Below are 26,848 nucleotides of genomic sequence, written 5' to 3' on the forward strand. Positions count from 1 at the left end.
TTCAAAAGTGGTGTGAGAAAAATGTGTAAATGTCTTTTCCGTGGTCTGGAGTTTTTCCTGATCTCATGTTCTGATCAGGTAAAACTCTGGGTCCTCTGGGTCCTATTCGTAGGCTATGACAGGGTCCAACATAAAGTTTTCCTCCCCGACTGGGCCTGTTGGCCAAAAATCTACTGTCCCGAACAGAATTTCTACTGGCCCGACATAGTGTAGTTTTTAAATGCATTGGGGTCATGCAGGGTCTGTAGGTTGGCATGGTTTCTGTCTATATTCTGCTATTAATAGGTTATATTTGGTTATTGTGATGTATTAAAAAAGCTGTGTAATATAATTTAACAATGTAAGTCATTACTCTATTGTTTAGAATTGTATTAATTACATTAATTTTGTTTCTAAAGCATGTCATTTTGTGAAGATGTTTTTTTACATGTTAACAGATGGTGCTATGACCTGGTCATTATCCTCTCTTGCTGCTTCTCTGGTTTGAAATTATGTTATTATTTGTATTGATAAGAAGAAACACTGTGCGGCCCTTTTCATTGAAGTGTCTAAGGATTTTGACACTACGGATCACTTGTTACTCATTCAGAGGCTTTGTAGATGGTTTGAAAATGATTTAAGGGACAGAACACAATGTTTACTTACTGATGGTGTTAAATCAGGTTTTCTGGACACAACAAAGATCGATTCTTGGTCCACTTCTTTTCACTATTTACATGAATAATATCGGTTAAACTTGTACCTGCCCTTGTATGCCGATGACACTGTTGTGTATGCTATTTCCCCTACGGTTGACCAGGCTCTTTCAGAGCTACAGTCTGCATTTGTTGCTTTCCAGAAAATCTTTGTTGAACTGAAATTGGTACTTAATGCAGATAAAACCAAATGTACAGTATGTTGTTTTCCAAAACACTTAAAAATGTGGATGGTGCCCACATTGATCATGGTCCAGCTTATTAATATCTGGATAAACAAAAAGCATACAGAGATCATACATCCATGTGAATGGCATCCAAGTTCTTCTCCGAGGACACATTTCAGACACTGTAGATAACAAACATGGATATTAGTGTAACACACATCTCAATAGTCATTCATCTGGGTACTGTAACAGAGAGACATTTTGTCCTCTTGACAGGAGAAGGGCGGATTGGCCCCAAAAAGTGTCTTTGTGTTTTGGGCCATTTGCCATGTGGCATAAAACACACATTTGATTGCAGGGCCTACGACATCTTAAACTAAGATATAAGGTTCACAAGAGGTCAATCAATCAAACTTTATTTCATAAAGCTCTTTTACATCAGCAGTTGTCACAAAGTGCTTAACAGATACCCAGCCTAAACCTCCAAAGAGAAAGCAATGCAGAGGCAGAAGCACTGTGGCTAGGAAAAAGTCCCAAGGAAGCAGAACCCTAGGAAGAAACCTACAGAGGAACCAGGCTCATGCGGCCATGAACGCCAGATAGATTTTCAAGACGTTCAAACTTTCATAGATAACCAGCAGGGAGAGATAAAAACAGCGATGGCTATAGAAGACAAACACTTCAAAGCTTAAAAATTCAATATCAGTTAACTTTCCATAGGTTCAAAGTGGATCACAAGAGTGTACAGAGTGATTCAGAATCATCTACGGGGGCCTGTGATCTCTCGTTGAGCGCCTCCTTTAACGCACTCATCTCTCTTGTATGTTCCTCAGCCTGCCGCTTGTAGTCATCCAGCAGAGCCTTCTGATTCTGGGTATTGGCGTCCCTTTCCAATTGATTCTTCTTCTTTAACTCCTTGATCTCTTGTCTCATTAGGTCACCCTTCTCCTTATGGCCCATCTCCAGGAGATCTTTCTGCTCCTGCATCTTGCGGTCCAGGGTCCTGTTGAACTCCTGCTGCTGTTGCTTCCTCTCCTCCTCCATCTTCTTTTTCATCTCCTTGAAGTACTTCTCCTGGCCCCTGCCAATGTTCTCAATTCTGCGCTCCATCTCTGCCTGTTGCTCCTTGGATGCTGCTTTCTCCTGCTCCAGCTCAGCTGTTTTCTTCTTCTCAGCTGGATGAGCCAAGGAGAGAGATAAATAAGTAGGAAAACTGGACAACTAATTTTCTCATACAGATTCACACACATTAACACCCCCTAGAGTATATTGGCACAACAGTGTATCAATCTAAGTAACATAATTAAAAACATCCCATTAAAATCTGGCAGTTAAAGCTAGAGATATGTATTTTTGCATTGGGCTGCGTCTCAATCCACCACATCCACCTATGTTGCCATTCCGCATAAGAAGGTGGAAAGTGGCAGAGCTACTGCGCTGTTTGTCAGACCAGGAGACATCCCGCAAATCGTTCTTCTTATAAAAACATCTGTAGCATCCGAACGGTTTGGCCTAAAAACTAATATGATCAATGATCAAAAAGCGGAGACTCTCAGGAACACGATGGTGTTCTTCATTTTGCTCTACCACAAGTGTCACGGGCTTGTCTACAGGTAACCCACGGGCTCGTCTACAGGTAACCCACGGGCTCCTCTACAGGTAACCCACGGGCTTGTCTACAGGTAACCCACGGGCTTGTCTACAGGTAACCCACGGGCTCGTCTACAGGTAACCCACGGGGCTTGTCTACAGGTAACCCACGGACTTGTCTACAGGTAACCCACGGGCTCCTCTACAGGTAACCCACGGGCTTGTCTACAGGTAACCCACGGGCTTGTCTACAGGTAACCCACGGGCTCGTCTACAGGTAACCCACGGGCTTGTCTACAGGTAACCCACGGGCTTGTCTACAGGTAACCCACGGGCTTGTCTACAGGTAACCCACGGGCTTGTCTACAGGTAACCCACGGTCTCATCTACAGGTAACCCACGGACTCGTTTAAAGGTACGAATCGAACAGAAAATGTGTACTTGAGCGAGGGGATCATTGCTAGACCAAGTAAACACATTTTGATGAATGCTATTTTGTAAATCAAATTGATCCCCACTGGAAATCACCCACAACAGCACATCTTGCATGTACAGCTATGCAGTTTGAAGAGGGGAGCTTTGCAGTTAGTCTGGTTCATATCTAGGGCCTGGAGTATTCAACTTGTATTTTAAAGAGCAATTGCCCATAAAAAAACGACTTATTTTTTAGAAAATAGCTTATCGATATGAGTAAAACATTTATTCCACTATCAAGATATTCTACAAAGGCCTCCCGAGTGGCGCAGCAGTCTAAGGCACTTCATCGCAGTTCTAGAGGCGTCACCACAGACCTGGGGTTGATCCCAGGCTGTGTCGCAGCCGACCGCCACAGGGAGACCCATGAGGGGGCGCACAACTGGCCCAGTGTCATCCGGGTTAGGGGAGGGTTTGGCCGGCCGGGATGTCCTTTTCCCATCACGCTCTAGCAACTACTTGTGGAGGGCCGGGCGCAGTGCACGCTGACTTCGGTCACCAGTTGTACTGTGTTTCCTCCGACACATTGGTGCGGCTGGCTTCCGGGTTAAGCGGGCAGTGTGTCAAGAAGCAGTGCAGATGTTTCGGGGGGACGCATGGCTCTCGACCTTCGCCTCTCCCGAGTCCGTACGGGAGTTGCAGCGATGGGACAAGACTGTAACTACTAATTGGATATCACGAAATTGGTTATTCAATTTGGTTATTATTGTGGAGTAACTACATTGTTGTTGATCCATCCTCAGTTTTCTCCTATCACAGCCATTAAACTCTGTAACTGTTTTAAAGTCACTATTAGCCTCATGATGAAATCCCTGACCGATTTCCTTCCTCTCCAGCAACTGAGTTAGGAAGAACGCCTGTATCTTTGTAAAGACTTGATTCACCATCCAAAGTGTAATTAATAACTTTTCCATGGTCAAACGGATATTCAATTTCTGCCAATAGGTGCCGTATTTTTCAAAATGTAGGAAAACCTCCCTGGTCTTTGTGGTTGAATCTGTTTTTTGAAATTCACTGTTCGACTTAGGGACCTTACAGATATCTGTATGTTTGGGGTACAGAGATTAGGTAATTATTAAAAAATCAAGTTAAACACTATTATTTAGGCTTGCCATAACAAAAGGGTTGAATACTTACTGACTCAAGACATTTCAGCTTGTAATGTTTAATTAACTCGTAACCCATGTTAAAACCATAATTCCACATTGACATTGTGGGGTATTGTGTGTAGCCAGTGACAAAACATCTGAATTTAATCCATTTTAAATTCAGGCTGAAACACAGCAAAATGTGGAAAAAGTCAAGTACACAATTCAATTTGGATATATTTTGATATTTTTACTCCATAATACATAGAAGTTGTCATTTTGGGCGGGGCCTGGCATTAGGGCGGGGCCACTGGTCTTATTTGCATCTTCCGAATGTTAACCTACCACAGTAGCTTTTTTATTTTATAATTGGAAGTAAAAAAAGATTGAGGTGTGGCTTACCTTGGATTTTTTTCTCATTTTCAGTCAGTTTTTTGTCAGCTTGCAGGATGGAGTTGGACTCTGCACTCTTTCCTTTCAGGAACTGCTCCAGAACCTCCTCAGCCTGCAGAAAACAGGCCTTAAAGGTTGTGGCACTGATTTTGATTGAAACCGTAACCAGCTGACTGAAATTAGTTGAAATGTTGGTCATCATTACTGACTAATGATGGATGTTTTTTGATTCTCCAATACACAACTTTGTTGATGTTGTTTGGATTCTAGCTCCTACCCTGACTCCTTTGTTGGGCTCGGCCCGGTACTGTGCCACTATGTTGACAAGGTGATTGTAGTAAAGCTCATAGCCTCCCGGTGTGGCGTACGTCCCCTCCTTCATCCCCTGATCCATCTTAGCAGACAGATTCTCCAGAAGGGCCTTGCACTTCTTCTCTGAGGCATCCTTGTTTTGTTTGAAAAGGTCGGCGGAGTGGTTGCCAATGGCCCCCTGAAAGATTTATTGGGAATTTTCAGATTCAGGTGCGTAGAATAAGATAAAAGATCAGACAATTATATAAATACAGTTCTAGAAATGGTTTATTACCGGATGCTAACATTGGAGAATACCATATATACCACATGGGAAACACAGCAGCTGTAAGTCAACCTCGATACAATAACACATTGTAGATCAGAATGTTCTCCAAGAAGCAACATTTTATAGCGTACAAGGTCAGGTTGACCTTCAGCTGACGCTAGCTTCAGAAATGTGAACCCTGGTAAGAGCTGATACTAGCTTCAGACATGTGAACCCTGGTATGAACTGACACTAGCTTCAGACATGTGAACCCCGGTATGAACTGACACCAGCTTCAGACATGTGAACCCTGGTATGAGCTGATACTAGCTTCAGACATGTGAACCCTGGTATGAACTGACACCAGCTTCAGACATGTGAACCCTGGTATGAGCTGATACTAGCTTCAGACATGTGAACCCTGGTATGAGCTGATACTAGCTTCAGACATGTGAACCCTGGTATGAACTGAAACTAGCTTCAGACATGTGAACCCTGCTTTGAACTGACACTAGCTTCAGACATGTGAACCCCGGTATGCCATGTTCCTATAGCGATAAAGGGTTACATATTGGTTACCTATTACATATCTTTATTAGGCTTTTATTCAATATTGTGTTATTTTTAATCCAAGATTAAAAATCTAATCTGAGCAATAATTTTCACAGTAGTGTTATTTTGTCTCCAGAAGTTAATTGATTGAGGAATTGCACTGATTGGTCATATTCCACCTGGTGTCTTTGGATCCTACTGGTGTTACTGTCACTGGTGATTATCATTTTGTTGCATCAGCTAATCAATCATTTATTATATTGAATGGCCTTGACGATGTTAAAAATGCATTGTGTTAGAACCAGGCACAGATCTCAAATGATGACTCTTACCACCAGAGCTTTCAAGAACTCCCCATTTTCGTCTTTGAAGGATCGCTTCATGAACGCCTGTGTGGCCTTAGCCTCTGAGCAAAGGTGGTTCTCTGACAGCTGATTGATGTCCACCGGGAATAAGGCCTTCACATCCTCCATTCCCTTCTGGTACACCGCCAGGCCCTCATCCACAGCAGCCTGGTTCTCAATTTTAGCCATGGCCAACACAGCATTCTCCAGACAGGGCACATTGCCTTTGGCAATGGTCTCCACATACGTGTTGACCAGGTGGCCTAGCACTGCAATCAGACAGGTGGCAGGAAAAATATTAACGTTTGAATTTAGTGGCACAATACAATTCAGAATAAATATGTGTATCCATTTTCACATACTGTACTGTAGGTAGATGTCTGACTCACTCTCTCCGGTCAATGTGTGTCCCCCTATAACAGTCTTCATACGGCTTTCCTGGTAAATGAAGCTGCAGAAAGTATCTACGACCTCTCTGAAGCTTTCAGAAAGCTCAGCCTCGTCCATGGAGTCCAGTCGGTGCATGTTATCAGGAGTTGTAGGGGAGGGGAACACAAAACACTTGCGTGAGGGGAAGAAGTTCCGGATGCACTCTCGCGGAACGTTGTAGTCATTGATCTTTTTACCATAACCTGAAAGATAACATTGGCATTATTGGATTTTATAGTACAAGCAGATCTTGGGTATGTCCCAATAATATCTCCTTTCTCCTCCAACCTATCAGAGCTCTTACAGCATGAACTGTCATGTTGTCAACTGAATCAAAGGATCAGAGAATGAATCTAGTACTGAAAGCATAAGCTACAGCTAGCTAGCGCTGCAGTACATGAAGTGTGGTGAGTAATTGACTCAAAGAGAAAGACAATAGTTTAGCAGTTTTTAACAAATTAATCTCTTTAAAGATTAAGGAGAAACAATAGAGTGTATATTTTGTTTTATTTTTTCCACTTTAACTTAGCTAGTGAATGCAGCTTGTTAGTTTAGCCTACTCAAACAACCGGCTAAAACAGCGAGGGATGCTATGTTACCTAGCTGAATGTCTATCCAACACTGGAACTCTTCCAAGGTAAGATTTTGGTTTTACTAATTTATTGCAAACCGTGGCCCGCCGGATTAACTGCTAAACTGCTTCCTGACTGTTAACTGTAACGTTACTGTATGAATGTAGTGGGTTTAGTAACACCTTACTTCTATTAGCTATGTTGACTATGACGTTAGCTAATATGGTGACAATGATGTAGACTGTGTGTAGTAGTTAGCGGGTATGATATGAAGGTTTGGCTAGGATTTTTTTCTTGTTGTCCGGTCACAGACAGCCGATGTGTTTTGCACTGAAGTCTACAAGTGAAGGGAAAAGGTGAGAGGAGGAGAGCGTGTAGACGCGAGAAGGAATTATATATATATATTATATATATATATAAAATGAGCAAAATTATCATGCTGTTTGTATGTAGCTGCTATGAAAGTGAACTGTGTTTGCGTGTGATCAGGGGTCTATTAATTCCGCCGATTCTGTTGAAAAACATTTCTTAACCTGTTGGGGATATGGGGCAGTATTTGCACGGCCGGATAAAAAACGTACCCGATTTAATCTGGTTACTACTCCTGCCCAGTAACTAGAATATGCATATAATTATTGGCTTTGGATAGAAAACACCCTAAAGTTTCTAAAACTGTTTGAATGGTGTCTGTGAGTATAACAGAACTCATATGGCAGGCAAAAACCTGAGAAGATTCCTTACAGGAAGTGGCCTGTCTGACAAGTTCTTGTTCTTCTTGGCTCTGTTTATTGAAAACTGAGGATCTTTGCTGTAACGTGACACTTCCTACGGCTCCCATAGGCTCTCAGAACCCGGGAAAAAGCTGAATGATGTAATTCCAGCCTCTGGCTGAAAAACAATTGCGCGTTTGGATAGTGGCCGGTCAGAGGGCCATCAGACTGAGGCTCGTGCACGAGTCGACCCAATGTTTTTTTTGGACACGACCACGCTATTATCCCACACAAAGTCTCTGTGGTTCATATGAGCCCCCAAATGAGCTGTCTGTGTCAGGAATCCCGCTTCCTGAGTCTGTTTTCTGCCTGAGGTGACTGTTTTTGTTTTGGAGTCTGTTGTTTTGGAGTCTGTTCTGCCTGAGGTGACTGTTTTTGTTTTGGAGTCTGTTTCAATTGAGTTCCACAGTGTTCACAGGTGTCAAAAGTGTTGTGTCTCCCACATATGAGTTAGATGAAAGTGTCCCATCTCCACGTTCAGACACACAGTTGTCAAGATTGGTGGAAGAATCTCTCCAGGTCCCCGAATTTCATTGGCCTTGTCAGGTGTGATTGTAGATCCTTCAACCAAAGTTGTGAGAGTGCAACTCCCCATAGTATGTTGTTCTCCTTCAGGGAACAGTAGTTATAGTCATAATGCTACGCTTTGCATCATACCGTGGTATATTGTCTGATATACACACAGCTGGAATGCTGTTTAAGTCAATCAGCATCTAGGTCTCAAACTACCTGGTTTATAGTAATGAATATCACCTTTTTTGAGTTGCAGGGAATTCTCCAGATACTGGTCTGGAGTGATTTCTCTGCCGTCGATCTCGAGCTGTAGAGTGAAATCTCTGACGGTCCACACAAAATTAGGGAAGAACTGCGCAAATTGGGTGCCCTCTCCTTCCTCCTCATCGTCAGTGGTAGACTTCACCTTGATCATCTCTGTCAGCTCGTTCACATATCTATAGGACCGGTTGAGGATTGATAGAGGAGTTCCCAAAGCTCATGTCAATGTCATGCACAGTTTGAGTACAGGGGCTTGAATTTCAGGGAAGTTACAAACAAGCAAAAAAACAAACAAAACAAGTAATTTTCAGTTTAGATTTCAACTGACACAGAAACGTCATTTGTTTGAAAGTCACAGACATTGCTTTTAGTCAACACCAACTCTTCATGTTCACTAAAGCTAAGAATCAATCCCGGGAACCGGCATCCTGAGATTTCTGAAGCCCTTTACCGTTTCCAGAGAAGCAAATTACTACGTAGTACTGATAAACACGACATATGCAACTTGAATATAGCATATTTAATTAAATGGAACATATTTAGTTGGCGAATTATGAACATTTAAATTCTCTACCATATCAATGATTAGGTCTAACCTACAATTACAAAATGTTAAAAATATACATATAAATTCATGAAAATGTCCATCACAATTAGCTAGGCACCAGGGATATGTCTGAGAAGACTGTCAAAATCCTAACAAACAAGAAAACTATCATATTAAGGATACTGAAGCTTCTCCACAGCATCATTATCGATGGTCCCTCGACTGTTGTAGACCAGAGTACTGCTTAATAGAATGGCCAGGGAGAAGATCCAGGCATCATTCTTAGAATCCCCCTGAAACAATTATCATGTCAAATCAAAGCAAATTTTATTTGTCACATGCGCCGAATACAAAAGACAACCTTACAGTGAAATGCTTACTTACGAGCCCTTAACGAACAGTCCAGTTTTAAGAAAAATACTTAAAAAAAAAGAAATTAAAGTAACAAATAATTAAAGATCAGCAGTAAATAACAATAGTGAGACTATATACATGGGGTACCAGTACAGAGTCAATGTGCGGGGACACCGGTTGGTCGAGGTAACTGAGGTAATATTTACATGTAGGTAGAATTATTAAAGTGATTATGCATAGATAATAAACAGTGAGTAGCAGCGGTGTAAAAGGGGGGGCAATGCAAATAGTCTGGGTAGCCATTTGATTAGATTTTCAGGAGTCTTATGGCTTGGAGGTAGAAGCTGTTTTGATACCTCTTGGACATAGACTTGGCGCTCCAGTACCGCTTGCCGTGCGGTAGCAGAGAGAGCAGTCTATGACTAGGGTGGCTGGAGTCTTTGACCCTTTTTAGGGCCTTCCAACATCTCTGACTAAGTAATCATTTAATTTACATGATGAGTGTGCAGATATGTGTTCACTGTGCTTAGTTAGTAATCTAAGAGGAATATGAATCTTTAATGTGGATTGTAAAGAGATTGAACTTTGACCCCCACCTTCTCCACGTCCCCCAGCCCCTCTGTATCCAGCAGCACCAGGGTGTGGTCTGTTTTTTCGGGATGAGGGACACACCACATCCAGATGCCCTTAGTCTTGGACTGGATGGTGGCTCCAAGGGCAAAACCTAAATGAACAGAGATTATTGAGGACATTTACAGTTTAAATATTAAACCAGCCTATAACACTGTTACAGAGCTGGACCAGAGCTACTGCAGACCAGAACTAGCTAGCTACTAGCAAAGCCCTAGACCAGAGTTAGTTAGTGCAGACCAGAACTAGCTAGCTACTAGCAAAGCCCTAGACCAGAGTTAGTTAGTGCAGACCAGAACTAGCTAGCTACTAGCAAAGCCCTAGACCAGAGTTAGTTAGTGCAGACCAGAACTAGCTAGCTACTAGCAAAGCCCTAGACCAGAGTTAGTTAGTGCAGACCAGAACTAGCTAGCTACTAGCTAAGCCCTAGACCAGAGTTAGTTAGTGCAGACCAGAACTAGCTAGCTACTAGCAAAGCCCTAGACCAGAGTTCGTTATGTCCCAATTTAGGGGACAAAAAGTATTGGGACAAATTTATTTAGAAATTAATGGTAAATAAAGTATTGTGTCATATTTGAGTCACTTTTGTTGTAAATAACAATAGTATATATTTGTAAACACTTTTACATTAATGTGGATGCTACCATGGTTACGCATAGTCCTGAATGAATCGTGAATAATGATGAGTGAGGAAGTTCAAACCGCCAAGACATGCTAACCTCTCACTATTACAATAACAAGGGAGGTTAGCATTTTTTGGGGGTGCCATGACGTTGCCCTCTTTGGGTACAGCGAGCACCATCCCCCTCTCCCTCTATACTCCTGACACCAGGCTCTGCAGAAGAGGTTGTAAATTCCTATGAGGAGATCCTCTCCTCATGGACACAGTATAGAGAGAGAGTAAGTTTCATAGAGAGAACAAAGGAATTTCTTCCAACTCACAGAACTGGAGAACACCGACACTTATGTTCTGGAGAAGGTATAAAAGATCGGTGAAGAATCCAGCTACGAACTGGTCCGTTTGGTACAATTTTGCGAAACTCATGAGAGACAATACGGCCACATCACCATAATCATGTTTATAGAAGAGTCTCAGGTATGAGTTGTATAAAATTAATGAATAAGGATTAAGCTATTTGTGAGAGGATGGGATGCTATGTAATGATGTAAATGTGAGAGAATTGTACTTTTTGAGGCTAGTGGGCGTCCCACCCACCGTGCACACTATTCAACAGCCAGTGAAAAATCAGAGCGCCAAATTCGAAAACAACAAAATGTCATAATTCTAATTTCTCAAACATACACCTATTTTACACCATTTTATAGATAAACATCTCCTTAAACTCTTAGACTATCGATACCGACAGAATAAGAACAAGTCTTTGATATTAATAACTAGTCTGCAGCTAGGAATTCGGTATCATTGAACGCGAAGACCGACAACCGCAAAAACATCTATTCTATAACGACATGAATGAATGTCACTCTGAACTATCCATTCTAACCGAGAGAGAGAGAGAGAGAGAGAGAGAGAGAGAGAGAGAGAGAGAGAGAGAGGACAGACTCTCCTACAGAAACAACAGAGATTCCGACGACACACTGAGCGTAAATATATATATATATTGATTGCAATTGTTCCCAAATGAGTGAGCGTTCATGTGCAAAGGATTAGTATTTCAATTGTTTTAATATTTAACTCTGTAGTGTCTCCTCAGCTGACCCCCCACTCCCCTTTTGTCTAACAAGCCGCCATGTCGGTTTAGCCCACTAGGGCACATTCCCCTTTCATTTCCTTGTAACCATTGTTTGTTTGATATGCATTTCTGTGAATTACCTAGTTAGTAAAGAAATTATTTTAAGACAATTGATATATGGATGACTCATAGTGAAGACTGGGTTTGTGCAGATAACCAACAATTTACGATGTTTGGAATGAGACTAACGTGAGGTAAATAAATTCATTAACTCGAAGACTAATTGATCAGATATTAAAATATCTGAAAGTTATATTTGGAAAATTATAACTTTGTAATCTGAATATTTTCCTTGGTGCCCTGACTTCCTAGTTAATTACAGTTACATGATTAATCAGGTTAATCGATTAATAATAATTACAGAGAGTTATTTGATAAATAAGTCTTCAGTTTAATGATGCCAAAGACACGACAGGGGGTAAGATATTGCAATCATCATTATTCACGATTCATTCAAGAGGCTCCAAAATGACACAATTCATTATTTACCACAAATTTCTATTGGGCACAAAATAATCTAAAACACAACCAAAACAAACAGCAAATGGAGTCACAAATCAGCTGACATCTCAAAGTGCTGTACAGAAACCCAGCCTAAAACCACAAACAGCAAGCGATGCAGGTGTAAAAGCACGTGTAAAAGTACGGTGGCTAGGAAACGCTCCCTAGAAAGGTCAAAACCTAGGAAGAAACCTAGAGTGGAACCAGATAGGAACCAGGCTATGAGGGGTGGCCAAAATAAAGCTGACAGTCTAAAGTTTAACCTCATATCCATTGTATCATTTCAAATCCAAAGTGCTGGAGTACTGAGCCAAAACAACAAAAAATGTGTACCAATACTTTGTTAGCTCACTGTATATATATTTTTGTAACTCAGTCGGGATCTCAACTTACTGTTGAGAGTCAGAAATGTAGAATACACAAAGTGCACCTTCAAAATATATTAGTGCATCAGCAGTTTCCCTCTTGTTACTGTACGTCATTCACTCAATGTCACGGCCGTCGTAAGGAGACGCAGCGGGAATGTGTATGCTCATCTTTCTTATTTATTAAAGAAAACGAAACAAAAACACTAGAACAAAAACGACGACGACAAACAGTCCTGTGAGGCACACAGCTACACATGGAACAACTACGCCCTGACCAAACTACAATAACAAACAGCCCCTTTACTGGTCAGGACGTGACAGTACCCCCCCAAAGGTGCAGACCCTGGATGCACCTAAAAAAAATAAAAAAATAAATAAACCCCAACACAAAAATAATCCCCTAACTAAAGGGAGGGAAGGGAGGGTGGCCACCGTCACCGACGGTTCTTGTGCAACACACCCCCTGCCCAACCTCCTACTATGGAGGTGGCTCAGGCTCCGGCCTTACTCCCCAACCTAACCTGTCCACCCCCGCTAACTGCTTATTATATTTTACCCCTCCCGAAGTCTCTGGACTAAGGCGCATCGCTGAAGACCTCGGGCTGAGGCGTGTCGCTGAAGACCTCGGGCTGAGGCGCGTCGCTGAAGACCTCGGGCTGAGGCGCGTCTCTGGAGACTCAGGGCTGATGAGCGTCTCTGGAGACTCAGGGCTGATGAGCGTCTCTGGCTGCGCCGGTTCCGGACTGCAGGGTGACTCTGGCTGCGCCGGCTCCGGACTGTGGGCCGTCTCTGCTGGCTCCGGACTGTGGGCCGTCTCTGCAGGCTCCGGACTGTGGGCCGTCTCTGCAGGCTCCGGACTGTGGGCCGTCTCTGCAGGCTCCGGACTGTGGGCCGTCTCTGCAGGCTCCGGACTGTGGGCCGTCTCTGCAGGCTCCGAACTGTGGGCAATCTCTAGACGGGGCACTGTCCCCGGAAGCTTTGGACGGGGCACTGTCGCCGGAAGCTCTGGACGGGGAACTGTCGCCAGAAGCTCTGGACGGGGAACTGTCACCGGAAGCTCTGGACGGGGAACTGTCGTCGGAAGCTCTGGACGGGGAACTGTCGTCGGAAGCTCTGGACGGGGACTGCACACTGAAGGCCTGATGCGTGGGGCTGGCTTAGGAGGCGCCAGACTAGGGACACGCACCACATGGCTAGTGCAAGGAGCAGGAGCAGGACGAACTGGACTGGGCTGACACACTGGAGGCCTGGTGCGTGGGGCTGGTACTGGAGGTACCAGACTGGAGACACGCACCCCAAGGCTAGTGCGAGGAGCGGGAACAGGACGTACTGGACTGGGCTGACGCACTGGAGGCCTGGTGCATGGTGCTGGCTTTGGAGGCGCCAGACTGGAAACACGCACCTCAAGGCTAGTTCGAGGAGCGGGAACTGGATACACTGGGTAATGAGTAGGCACTGGAGGTCTGGAGCTCACCGCCTGCACAACCCGTCCTGGCTGGATGGTAACAGTAGCCCTGCACAGGCGGAGTGCTGGCACAGGACGACCTGGGCTGTGCAGAGGCCTGATGGCTGCCGTGCGTAGAGCAGGCGCAGGGTAGCCTTGGCCTAGGAGGCGCACTGGTGGCCAGATGTTCTGTGCAGGCATACTCCTAGCCGGCTGGATGCCCACTCTAGCACGGCACTTGCGAGGGGCTGGGATCGCTCGCACCGGACTGTGCGTGCGCATGGGGGAGATCGTGCGCACTTCCGCATACACCGGCGCTCTCATCTCCACACGCTCCCCATAATAAGCACGGGGAGTTGGCTCAGGTCTATTGCCTGACTTAGCCAATCTTCCCGTGTGCCCCCCCAAAAACATTTCTTGGGGCTGCCTCTCAGGCTTCCTTGCCAGTCGTGTACCCACATAACGTTCCCGGTCCTCTCCAGCCTTCCTTCATGGTCCTTCTCCCGCTAGTATCTGCTCCCAAGTCCAAAACTCCTTATAGTCCTTCTGCTGCTCCTTCCTCCGCTGCTTGGTCCATTGTTGGTTTGTAGTTCTGTCACGGCCGTCGTAAGGAGTGGACCAAAACGCAGCGGGAATGTGTATGCTCATCTTTCTTATTTATTAAAGAAAACGAAACAAAAACACTAGAACAAAAACAACGACGACAAACAGTCCTGTGAGGCACACAGCTACACATGGAACAACTACCCACAAATCCCATGACAAAACACCCCTACTAAATAGGACCTTCAATTAGAAGCAACGAGGAGCAGCTGCTTCCAATTGAAGGTCAACCCAATTAACTAAACATTGAAATAGACCAACTAGAAAAACATAGAAATATACTAACATAGAACATTCCCCAAACAACCCCGAAACACTCTAAAACAAACACCCCCTGCCTGACCAAACTACAATAACAAACAGCCCCTTTACTGGTCAGGACGTGACACTCAATTAACCCATGTCAGCTTTTACTGTAGATTGCTAGGTAAGGTAGTCCAGACAGTTATCTAACCCTTGTAGTAGGCTTAATCATCACCAAATAACCGACCGGACAAGCATGGCATGTGCTCAGGGACCCTGACCTCCAGGGGGTTTCCCATTGATTTTGTTTAATGTTATCAATATGTAACTATTGTGATTTGTAATTACATGTTGGAATGTCACCTGTGTATTACCATGGTAATACAATAAAACAGCATCATGTTTTAAATTCACGTTCCTATCATGAATCTAGTAAATATGTTTGGGGTTGAGTGCAGTATTTATTTAGTTTCATAAGGGAGATGGAGATGACAGGTTATGGCTGTGACCATGGTGATTTGTTTTTGATATTTTTCTTTCTCAAAGGAAAGGGAAAGATCATTTTTAGATCTGTAAGGAAATTATTTTCATGACTTTATATATATATATAATATACTTTATATAGCTAATATACTTTATATAGCTAATTTACGACATGTATTTTGTTTTTGGTAAATTGTCTGCTTTTTGTGCTTTGGATTTAGTTTACATAAGCCTATGCAACAAGAAATGTTAATGTTATACAATTCCAAAGTAGTTTTTGTCTTTTGTTTCATATTAGTTCACTGTTTACTGTTCTAAGTTTCATCCTCGTTACTTTGCAGAGGACACTAAACTGTCACGGCCACTGGAGAGGCCACTAAACTGTCACGGCCATTGGAGAGGACACTAAACTGTCACGGCCATTGCAGAGGCCACTAAACTGTCACGGCCACTGGAGAGGCCACTAAACTGTCACGGCCATTGCAGAGGCCACTAAACTGTCACGGCCATTGCAGAGGCCACTAAACTGTCACGGCCATTGGAGAGGCCACTAAACTGTCACGGCCATTGGAGAGGCCACTAAACTGTCACGGCCATTGGAGAGGCCACTAAACTGTCACGGCCACTGGAGAGGACACTAAACTGTCACGGCCACTGGAGAGGACACTAAACTGTCACGGCCACTGGAGAGGCCACTAAACTGTCACGGCCATTGGAGAGGCCACTAAACTCTCACGGCCATTGGAGAGGCCACTAAACTCTCACGGCCATTGGAGAGGCCACTAAACTGTCACGGCCATTGGAGAGGCCACTAAACTCTCATGGCCATTGGAGAGGCCACTAAACTCTCATGGCCATTGGAGAGGCCACTAAACTGTCACGGCCATTGGGGAGGCCACTAAACTGTCACGGCCATTGGGGAGGCCACTAAACTCTCACGGCCATTGGAGAGGCCACTAAACTCTCATGGCCATTGCTTATTTGTTTGCATTGTGTGTGTGCTTCACACCTTCTATGTGAGTCAAATCAAATCAAAGTTTATTTGTCACGTGCGCTGAATACAACAGGTGTAGTAGACCTTATAGTGAAATGCCGAATACAACAGGTGTAGGTAGACCTTACAGTGAAATGCTTACTAACAGGCTCTAACCAACAGTGCAAAACATTTATTAGGTGAACTGTACAGATGAAGTTTAGGCTTGGTGTTTTTACTTTAGAGTGATGTTGTTTTGTAAACTTAGTCAACTGTAATTCTGTGTGTCTTACAACAATATATCCCTTTATTTTATTCACTACAGAGTGGAGGATACAGAGGATTTGGATGATGACATTTGGGAGCTACCCCTCTCCAACAAGCTGCTTTCTGTGAAATGGAAGGACACTAGGGAAGTAACCATGCTCACCACACAGCATAAGGCATTCAATAACTACCATGCTTCAAGGAGGGTGAAAAAGGAAGAATGTCCCCATTCCTTTTTCTGTGAAGGAATACAATGCCAGCATGGGGGCGTGTCAACCTATCTGATGCTCTGATAGGACCTGGTATTGCTACAGTAAATGCTTTCATTCTCCACAAGCATATGGCCAAAACAAAAAGTCAAACCCCTCTCTCCCAGTTGGCCTTCCGATAGCAGCTGGTGTGGGAAATGGCTGAATTGTGGTCCCAAAAAAAACTCACAACCATCACAAGACCCCCCCCCCCACTCAAGGTGAGTGCCACTATCCAACACACATGCCAAAAGACAAAAAGAAAGAACTGCAAGCATTTCACTAAACACAGACAGGAGAAAAGGGTGCAATGCCAGATCTTCTGTCCGAAATGCCAGTTCTCTTTTTGTTTCCTGTCAGAGAGAGCCTCCTTCAAAGACTATCACGATATGCACAAGCTACGGTGAAAGTGAAATTTAATCATCTACACATGGGATGTAAAACAAACACGAATGCCATTTGGTAAATAGTTCAGCTGTCACGATCGTCGTAATGATTGGACCAAGGTGCAGCGTGAGTAGCGTTCTACATCTTTATTATAAAGTGAAACTTAGCAAAATACAAAAACAATAAAGAATAAACGAAATGTGACGACAATGGAGTGCTAACATGCAACTACACAAACAATATCCCACAAACCCAGGTGGGAAAAACAACTACTTAAATATGATCCCCAATTAGAGACAACGATTACCAGCTGCCTCTAATTGGGAATCATACAAAACACCAACATAGAAAAAAGAAACTAGAACCCCATATAGAAAATATAAACTAGACTAACCCCCCCAGTCACGCCCTGACCTACTCCATCATAGAAAATAAGAACTCTCTATGGTCAGGACGTGACAGTATCCCCCCCAAAGGGGCGGACTCCGGCCGCAAAACCTGAAACCAAAAGGGAGGGTTAGGGGGGGGTGTCTAGTGTCGGTGGCGGCTCTGGTGCATAGCTCATGTCTATTTTTAGACTTTTTTTAGTGAAGGACACATATGTAACCAAGTTTGTGTTTGATAAGACATTGATATATTCTTTAATGTATATGTGTTGCTTTTATATTGTACAAAAAAAATACAAAAATGCATGAAATGAAATGTATGAAATGTATGCATTCACTACTGTAAGTCGCTCTGGATAAGAGCGTCTGCTAAATGACTAAAATGTAAATGTTTTTGTGAACAGTTCATTTGTATATGGGGCCAATACATTGGTAATCCCTAGGCGAAACGTTCAAGCACTTTGGAGAGGTTGAAAAACCATTTGGATATCCCTTGTATGTCCTCTGACACCACCACAACGTTTGAGAGAAGTTGGTGTTGTAGAAATTGAGTTTTTATAGTGAACAATAACTTTTGGGCACATCAAGTGTGCAAAAACAGTGCAATTACCACATTCAGACAATTTTGAAAGGTTGAAAGGGCACATGAATGTACCCTGGATACCCCATAACACCACCACAGTTTGAGTGAGGTTCTGCCCCTGAACAAGGCAGTTAACCCACTGTTCTCTGGTCGGCCGTCGTTGTAAATAGGAATTTTTCTTAACTGACTTGCCAAGTAAAATAAAGGTTAAATAAAATGTACAAATATAGTAGAAATTGTGTTTTTATACTGAACAAATAGCATTTAGGGATTGCAGATATGTAATAGCACTGGAATTATCTAATTTACAGACATCTGCCACTTTGGAGAGGTTTAGGGACACTTGGAAACGTCCCGTGACCACACCTGACACCACCTACTAAAACATCTGCCCATTTCTAGTTGTTGGGTCTATCAATCCCATTTTGTTTCTAATATTGTTCACATGATGTGTTTCCAGCTCTGGGAATCAATAATTCACTTTAAGCTTGTCAATGAAAGATGACTTTCAAAATAAAAAATAAACAGTTTTTTGTGTGTGCTTGATCTTGTGTATTCTGAACTATGTAACTCCTATCTATTTTATGATAATTTCCACATAATCTCCCAGATCTCTTCTTTCCAAACATACCAAGTTTTGGCATGTCAGAATCATCTAATTACACATGAATAGCAGCTACTTTTGGGGATGTCTATTTTGGCGGAAATCAACATTTTGCCAATTTATCTAAGAGGTTAAGCACAGATAATGTCTTCCTGCCATACAAATATTGTACAAGTTTCAAGATTCCCTGTCCTACTATGTTTCTACAGTCAATACTGTGTAGTTACAAAGTAGTAGGGGAAACTTTATGTACAGTGTTACCAAAAAAAGACTTTGAGGCACAGATGATGTCCAAACCTGTTTGTTAAGTAAGATATATTTGTCTCTCACCTCTTTTCCTCTGAGCCAGCTTGTTCATGAGGTAGGACTTGCCGGTGCGATACAGCCCAACCACCGCCACAACTACGACTTTCTGTTTCAGTCCCATCAGGTAGTCGATGGCCTCTGGTTCTAGGCAAAGCTCTCCGTCAGAGTTTTTAACGAGGCATATTGGGGAGTCCATGGTCAAGTGGCTTCACAAGATCGCTTCAAAGTAAATGGTTGATACAAGTTAATCATCATTAATACTTATTTAACCTCTATGATGCTATTCCTTGTCGTGTCAATTGCAAAATACAACACATTTTGTCATCATGAACCATTTTACTTCCAATAATGATCTGTAACAATAATAAATAGTAAATAGTTAGACAGCATCTTATTAAGGCGAAATTCTAATGCAGGGATCTCCTGCTCCAGTAGTGACTGGTTCTATAGGCTTGTATTGTAATCCAGCACTAACATGCCTGATTCAAAATATCAAGGTCCAGACTGAAGATCATCATTAGTTGATCATTTGACACAGGTTTGTTATTGCTATTGGTGTTAGTCTGCCAGAGTGATAATAAGACATGAGAACAGTTCTACAGCCAAATCAGGGTGGAGCAGATGATATAGATAAACTCTGAAGAATATCGATCATGAAGTAATGCCTGGGGTGAAATTTGTTATAAATATCTCTTCATAATTATACAACGATCAGAGTTGTTCAGTTTGGTATCTTTAATACAAACAATAGGAAAGTGATCACTGAGATCATTTGTAAAGACACCACAGTACTTATGGAGCCAATTTGTCAGGATAAGGTCAACCAGCAAAGTGTTTGAATACCTATGGGTTTGGAAATCAGAACTCAGGTTAAAGTCAGGCTTGATACTCACATACACTCGTAGTTTCGCTGAGAGTCAAGGATCCTCTGTAAACCAATTTGGCAAAATCACTAAGCAGCAGGCTATTTAAAGGCTGCAGACACTTAAAGTGAAAGTGACCTCCTGTCTGGTGGAACGCATTCATGACCTAAGTACTAAAAGAATGCAGATTAACAGGAACTACCTCCGATTCCCAGTTGATTTTATTCATGGTTGCCAAGAAAAATTTGTGTTGATAATTTTTTGTGGAGGGATGTAGAATTTTTTTAAAACGTTTTTGCAGTTGAAGTCGGAAGTTTACATACACTTAGGTTGGAGTCATTCAAACTCGTTTTTCAACCACTCCACAAATTTCTTGTTAACAAACTATAGTTTTGGCAAGTTGGTTAGGACATCTGCTTTGTGCATGACACAAGAAATGTTTCCAACAATTGTTTACAGATAGATTATTTCACTTATAATTCACTGTATCACAATTCCAGTGGGACAGAAGTTTACATACACTAAGTTGACTGTGCCTTTAAACAGCTTGGAAAATTCCAGAAAATGATGTCATGGCTTTAGAAGCTTCTGATAGGCTAATTGACATCATTTGAGTCAATTGGAGGTGTAGCTGTGGATGTATTTCAAGGCCTACCTTCAAACTCAGTGCCTCTGCTTGACATTATGGGAATATCAAAAGAAATCAGCAAAGACCTCAGCAAAAAAATTGTAGACCTCCACAAGTCTGGTTCATCCTTGGGAGCAATTTCCAAACGCCTGAAGGTACAACGTTCATCTGTACAAACAATAGTACGCAAGTATAAACACCATGGGACCACGCAGCCGGCATACCGCTCAGGAAAGAGACACGTTCTGTCTCCTAGAGATGAACGTACTTTGGTGCGAAAAGTGCAAATCAATCCCAGAACAACAGCAAAGGACCTTGTGAAGATGCTGGAGGAAACAGGTACAAAAGTATCTATATCCATACTAAAACGAGTCCTATATCGACATAACCTGAAAGGCCTCTCAGCAAGGAAGAAGCCACTGCTCCAAAACTGCCATAAAAAAAGCCAGACTACGGTTTGCAACTGCACATGGGGTCAAAGATCGTACCTTTTGGAGAAATGTCCTCTGGTCTGATGAAACAAAAATAGATCTGTTTGGCCATAATGACCATCATTACGTTTGGAGGAAAAAGGGGGAGGCTTGCAAGCCGAAGAACACCATCCCAAACGTGAAGCACGGGGGTGGCAGCATCATGTTGTGGGGGTGCTTTGCTGCAGGAGGGACTGGTGCACTTCACAAAACAGATGGCGTCATGAGCATGGAAAATTAAGTGTATATATTGAAGCAACATCTCAAGACATCAGTCAGGAAGTTAAAGCTTGGTCGCAAATGGGTCTTCCAAATAGACAATTACCCCAAGCATACTTCCAATGTTGTGGCAAAATGGCTAAAGGACAACAAAGTCAAGGTATTGGAGTGGCCATCACAAAGCCCTGACCTCAATCCCATAGAAAATGTGTGGGCAGAACTGAAAAAGTGTGTGTGAGCAAGGAGGCCTACAAACCTGACGCAGTTACAGCAGCTCTGTCAGGAGGAATGGGCCAAAATTCACCCAACCTATTGTGGGAAGCTTGTGGAAGGCTACCTGAAACACTTGACCAAAGTTCAACAATTTAAAGGCAATGCTACCAAATACTAATTGAGTGTATGTAAACGTCTGACCCACTGGGAATGTGACGAAAGAAATAAAAGCTGAAATAAAACATTCTCTCTACTATTATTCTGATCCTAACTGACCTAAGACAGGGAATTTTTACTAGGATTAAATGTCAGGATGTCAATTCAATGTCAATACACTGTCATGACTGTCCTGATCATGTCAGGTTACAGGAGACCACAACCCTACAGATTATCTCTCAACCCCCAACAGAGGAGGAGAGATCTAGGGGTCTGAAGATGTGGGGGTTTTATGACCCCTCACACCCATGATAAATCTTAGGCCACAGACAAATTCCTTTGTCCTCTCACTATGGAGAACTGGCCTCAGAACATTAAACATGCAACAAAGGGACTTTGGAACAATGGTTTCCGTCAGCCACAATGGTGGTCATGACGATAGATGGAATAGGAAAATGTATGTAATTTTTGTCTTGTTATTAAAGGTTAAGAGATGACGTTATTACGAAAACATTGTACCTTTAAGAGTTTTCCCAGTATATGCCTGATGTTTATACATTGAACATTGTGTGGAAAATGTCCAAATCAAAGACAATGTTTTGGTAAAGATGAAATGTGAAGTTAGTTGTCTAAAATTGGATTTGAGTAAAATCTAGGCCTTGTCTCTTAACTCGGTATGCCCAGAGAATTGCCCTAAAGGCGGTTACGCCCACTTCTGACCCGAAGGTATAAGACAGGGGAGTGAAGAATGAACAGATAAGACGAAGTGACCCCAAGCTGCAGCCAAGGTCTAAAAGTTCAACGAAATTCAAAACGCAACACAAGGTTGAAGACAAATAAATATTTTTCTACCCAAGCTACGGATAAGTAGCTGTGTCTAAGCGGGTGAATTCAAGCCGAACCACCTAGCCTCCACTCTTCATTGAATCGTGGTATCTACACTGTTTCATTCCTACGCTGTGAGCTCTGAGCTACAGAGCTGTCTGTCCTCAGAAGACCCCTTTCAGAGCAAGGGCGAGGAATCAGACCACTAAGCCAAGAAGGACACTGACATCGTGAGGACAACCAGAGTTGCGCCGGAGAAGTGCATCATTGAGAAGCCTAAACGACCCACGTGGAGCTTCCCATCTGAGATCTCCAACACGTAATTACATCATTATATTCTGACCCATAAGAGCAGCAGTTCAGGGCAAGGCTAGGGTTAAAATAAGCATAGCTGACAAATGCACCCAAATGTATATTTCTCTCGTGTACTTTCTTTGTTTCTCTCTCTTTTAACTTCTATGGGAAAAGTGGGACGTGAGCGTCCCACTCTATTCAACAGCCAGTGGTAGAGGGTGGCACGAAATTCAAAACCTCAGAAATGCTATAATTTCAATATTTCAAACATACGACTATTTTACACCATTTGAAAGATAAGACTCTCGTTAATCTAACCACATTGTCCGATTTCAAAAAGGCTTTACAGCGAAAGAAAAACATTAGATTATGTTAGGAGAGTACATAGCCAGAAATAACCACACAGCCATTTTTCAAGCAAGCATATGTCACAAAAAAACAAAAAAACAGCTTTTCGGCGAAAGCACATTTTGTAATATTCTGAGTACATAGCTCGGCCATCATGGCTAGCTATTCAGACACCCGCCAACGTCGGGGCTCAGTAAACTCAGAATTACTATTAGAAAAATTGGATTACCTTTGCTGTTCTTCATCAGAATGCACTCCCAGGACTTCTACTTCAACAACAAATGTTGTTTTGGTTCCAAATAATCCATAAATATTATCCAAATACCTCCGTTTTGTTCGTGCGTTCAGGTCACTATCCAAAAGGTAACACGCGAGCGCATTTCGTGACAAAAAAATTCTAAATGTTCCTTTACTGTACTTAGAAGCATGTCAACTGCTGTTTAAAATAAATTATTATGCGATTTTTCTCGTAAAATAGCAATAATATTCCAACCGGACAATGTTGTACGCGCATTTCCATTCCCTTTGTCCTCAGGCAGTCCACTAACAAACAGTGCTCCTATACTTTGCCCAGAGACAGGTGACCCCCCAATCCACTTTTTGGCGGCTTTAGAGAGCCAATGGAAGCCTTAGAAAGTGCAACATAACCCCACGGATACTGTAGTTTCGATAGACAAGCAAAAGCAGAACTAGAAAATCGCAGAGAGGGCACTTCCTGCTTGTAATCTTCTCAAGTTTTTGCCTGCCATATGAGTTCTGTTATACTCACAGACACCATTCAAACAGTTTTAGAAACTTTAGAGTGTGTTCTATGCAAATCTACTAATAATATGCATATTCTCATTTCTGGGCAAGAGTAGTAACCAGTTTAAATCGGGTACGTTTTTTATCCGGCCGTGAAAATACTGCCCCCTAGCCCCAACAGGTTAAATCCCCATTTTGGGTAACACACGCCATAGTGTGTTGGCCCGTTATACTAAGTCCTAATCAATAGCCTAGACTGTGTTTTGTGTATGTGTATCTTTTATCATCATTTTAGCTTTCTAGTAAATAAATAATCAACTAAGATTGGTGTGGTACGAAGTCAGTGGTGGGACCCGGGTCCGTGCAGATTCCTTGATTCATTGCTTGATTCAGTTAATCATGCAATTATAAACTGTTAATCATTCGATGAGCAACAGTCGTCACATTAACTAATACAACGTCACGACAACACTTACCGCCCCAACAGATCCACAGATGATGCAATCTGAATTGCACTTCACACTGCCCTCTCCCATCTGGACATGAGGGGAAATAACTATATGAGAATGCTGTTCTTAGACTACAGCTCAGCGTTCAACACGATAGTCCCCTCCAAGCTCATCACCAAGCTACGGACCCTGGGACTCAACCTCTCTCTCTGCAACTGGATCCTGGACTTCCTGATGGGCCGGCTTCCAGGTGGTGAGGGTAGGCAACAACATCTCTCCTACGCTAACCCTCAACACCCGCAGGGGTGTGTGCTTAGTCCCCTCCTGTACTCCCCGTTCACCCACGACTGCGTGGCCACGCATGAATCCAACACTATCATCAAGATTGCTGATGACACAATGGTGGTTGGCCTGATCACCGAAGGTGATGAGACAGCCTACAGGGAGGTCAGAGACTTAGTGTGGTGCCAGGTCAACAACCTCTCCCTCAACGTCAATAAGACCAAGGAGCTGATCGTTGACTACAGCAGAAAGAAGGGAGAGCATTCCCCCATCTACATCAACGGGGCAGTTGTGGAGCGGGTCAAGAGCTTCAAGTTCCATGGTGTCCACATCACTAAGGCCTTAACATGGTCCACACACACCCGCACAGTCATGAAGAGGGCACAGCAGTGCCTCTTCCCCCTCAGGAGGCTGAAAAGATTTGCTATGGGCCCTCAGATCCTCAGAACATTCTACAGCTGCACCATCGAGATCATCTTGACTGGCTGCATCACCGCTTGGTATGGAAAATGCACTGCCCTTGACCCCAAAGCGCTACAGAGGGTGGTGCGGACAGACCAGTACATCACTGGGGCCGAGCTCCCTGCCATCCAGGACCTCTATATCAGGCGGTGTCAGAGAAAGACCAGAAAAATTGCCAAAAACTCCAGCCACCCGTGTCATAGACTGTTCACTCTGATACAGTCCGGCAAACGGTACCGAAACATCGGCTCTCGGACCAACAGGCTCAGAGACAGCTTCCACCCCTAAGCCATAGGACTATTAAATAGTCCATTAATGGTACCCAAATGAACTGCACTGACTCTACCTTGCACTGACCCTACGCACACTCACTAATCTATATACACACACTCACTAGACTATATATACACACCATATACACACACTCATTAGACTGTATATACACACACTCACTCACTAGACTATATATACGCACCCACACACACCCACACACCCACACACACACACACACACACACACACACACACACACACACACACACACACACACAAAACACAGACATACAGTGGCTTGCGAAAGTATTCACCCAGGTTGGCATTTTTCCTATTTTGTTGCCTTACAACCTGAAATGAAGATGGATTTTGGGGGGGTTTGTATCACTTGATTTACACAACATGCCTACCACTTTGAAGATACAAAATATTTTTTATTGTGATACAAACAAGAAAAAGACAAAAAAATCTAAACTTGAACATGCATAACTGTTCACCCCCCCAAAGTCAATACTTAGTAGAGCCACCTTTTGCAGCAATTACAGCAGCAAGTATCTTGGGGTATGTCTCTATAAGCTTGGTACATCTATCCACTGGGATTGTTACCCATTCTTCAAGGCAAATCTGCTCCAGCTCCTTCATGTTGGCTGGGTTCCGCTGGTGTACAGCAATCTCTAAGTCATACCACAGATTCTCAATTGGATTGAGGTCTGGGCTTTGACTAGGCCATTCCAAGACATTTAAATGTTTACCCTTAAACCACTTGAGTGTTGCTTTAGCAGTATGCTTAGGGTCATTGTCCTGCTGGAAGGTGAACCTGCGTCCCAGTCTCAAATCCTTGGAAGACTGAAACAGGTTTCCCTCAAGAATTTCCCTGTATTTAGCGCCACCCATCATTCCTTCAATTCTGACCAGTTTCCCAGTCCCTGCCAATGAAAAACATCCCCACAGCATGATGCTGCCACCACCATGCTTCACTGTGGAGATGGTGTTCTCGGGGTGATGAGAGGTGTTGGGTTTGCGCCAGACATAGCATTATCCTTGATGGCCAAAAAGCTAAATTTTAGTCTCATCTGACCAGAGTACTTTCTTCCCACAAAGGAAAATGTCTAAGTGTGTTTTATGATGCTTCAAGGTCCTTTTCTGATGCCGACACAGAGGGTGAAACAAGTGTGGGAGAAAGAATTGTCTGTTACTATTGACGAAGAGATGTGGGAGGACATTTGGAAATATGCAAAAACAATATCTATATGTAATCATACTAGAGCAATTCAATTAAGAATAACACACAGATTGCATATATCCCCAAATCGCAGACATGCTTTTAGCCCCTCTTCCTCAGTGTCTTAAATGTAAAACTGATACAGGCACCCTAACACATTGTTTATGGTCATGTACCAAAATACAAAGATACTGGTCTGGTGTTCTGTAAGAAATTGAAAAGATCCTAGGGGTTGATCTAGAATTGGACCCAGTTTCTCTACTGTTAGTTCTCCCCAGTAGGCATGTAACTTCTGTGGGTAAGAGGAGGCTTT

At 43.0% G+C, this 26,848-nt stretch overlaps 1 protein-coding gene across 2 annotated transcripts; it reads right to left on the bottom strand.

Annotated features, from left to right (window-relative positions):
* Positions 1 to 1,261: 1,261 nt before the first annotated feature.
* On the bottom strand, positions 1,262 to 20,061 carry LOC115155453 (guanylate-binding protein 1). Of its 2 annotated transcripts, none has more exons than XM_029702076.1 (10): positions 19,982 to 20,061; positions 19,113 to 19,307; positions 9,905 to 10,032; positions 9,138 to 9,247; positions 8,387 to 8,583; positions 6,252 to 6,494; positions 5,851 to 6,131; positions 4,685 to 4,897; positions 4,417 to 4,519; positions 1,262 to 2,037 (listed from the first exon to the last, which is right to left on the bottom strand). In XM_029702076.1, exons 2-10 carry the CDS (start codon positions 19,282 to 19,284, stop codon positions 1,595 to 1,597), a joined length of 1,890 nt encoding a protein of 629 aa, XP_029557936.1. In that variant the 5' UTR covers positions 19,285 to 19,307; positions 19,982 to 20,061; the 3' UTR covers positions 1,262 to 1,594. The 2 variants fall into 2 exon arrangements, with proteins under 2 accessions (XP_029557936.1, XP_029557935.1); XM_029702075.1 differs by having other exon boundaries at positions 6,225 to 6,494.
* Between the last annotated feature and the right edge of the window lie 6,787 nt (positions 20,062 to 26,848).

The sequence above is a fragment of the Salmo trutta genome, chromosome 20 (assembly GCF_901001165.1).
Source record: "Salmo trutta chromosome 20, fSalTru1.1, whole genome shotgun sequence".
Taxonomy (NCBI): domain Eukaryota; kingdom Metazoa; phylum Chordata; class Actinopteri; order Salmoniformes; family Salmonidae; genus Salmo; species Salmo trutta.

Coding starts and splice junctions, on each gene's coding strand:
- LOC115155453 (XM_029702075.1), bottom strand. CDS start 19,284: ATGGACTCCCCAATATGCCTCGTTAAAAACTCTGACGGAGAGCTTTGC. Junction 9,248..9,904: donor GGCTGGGGGACGTGGAGAAG/GTGGGGGTCAAA, acceptor TAATTGTTTCAG/GGGGATTCTAAGAATGATGC. Junction 6,495..8,386: donor TTCCCTGCAACTCAAAAAAG/GTGATATTCATT, acceptor GTTATCTTTCAG/GTTATGGTAAAAAGATCAAT.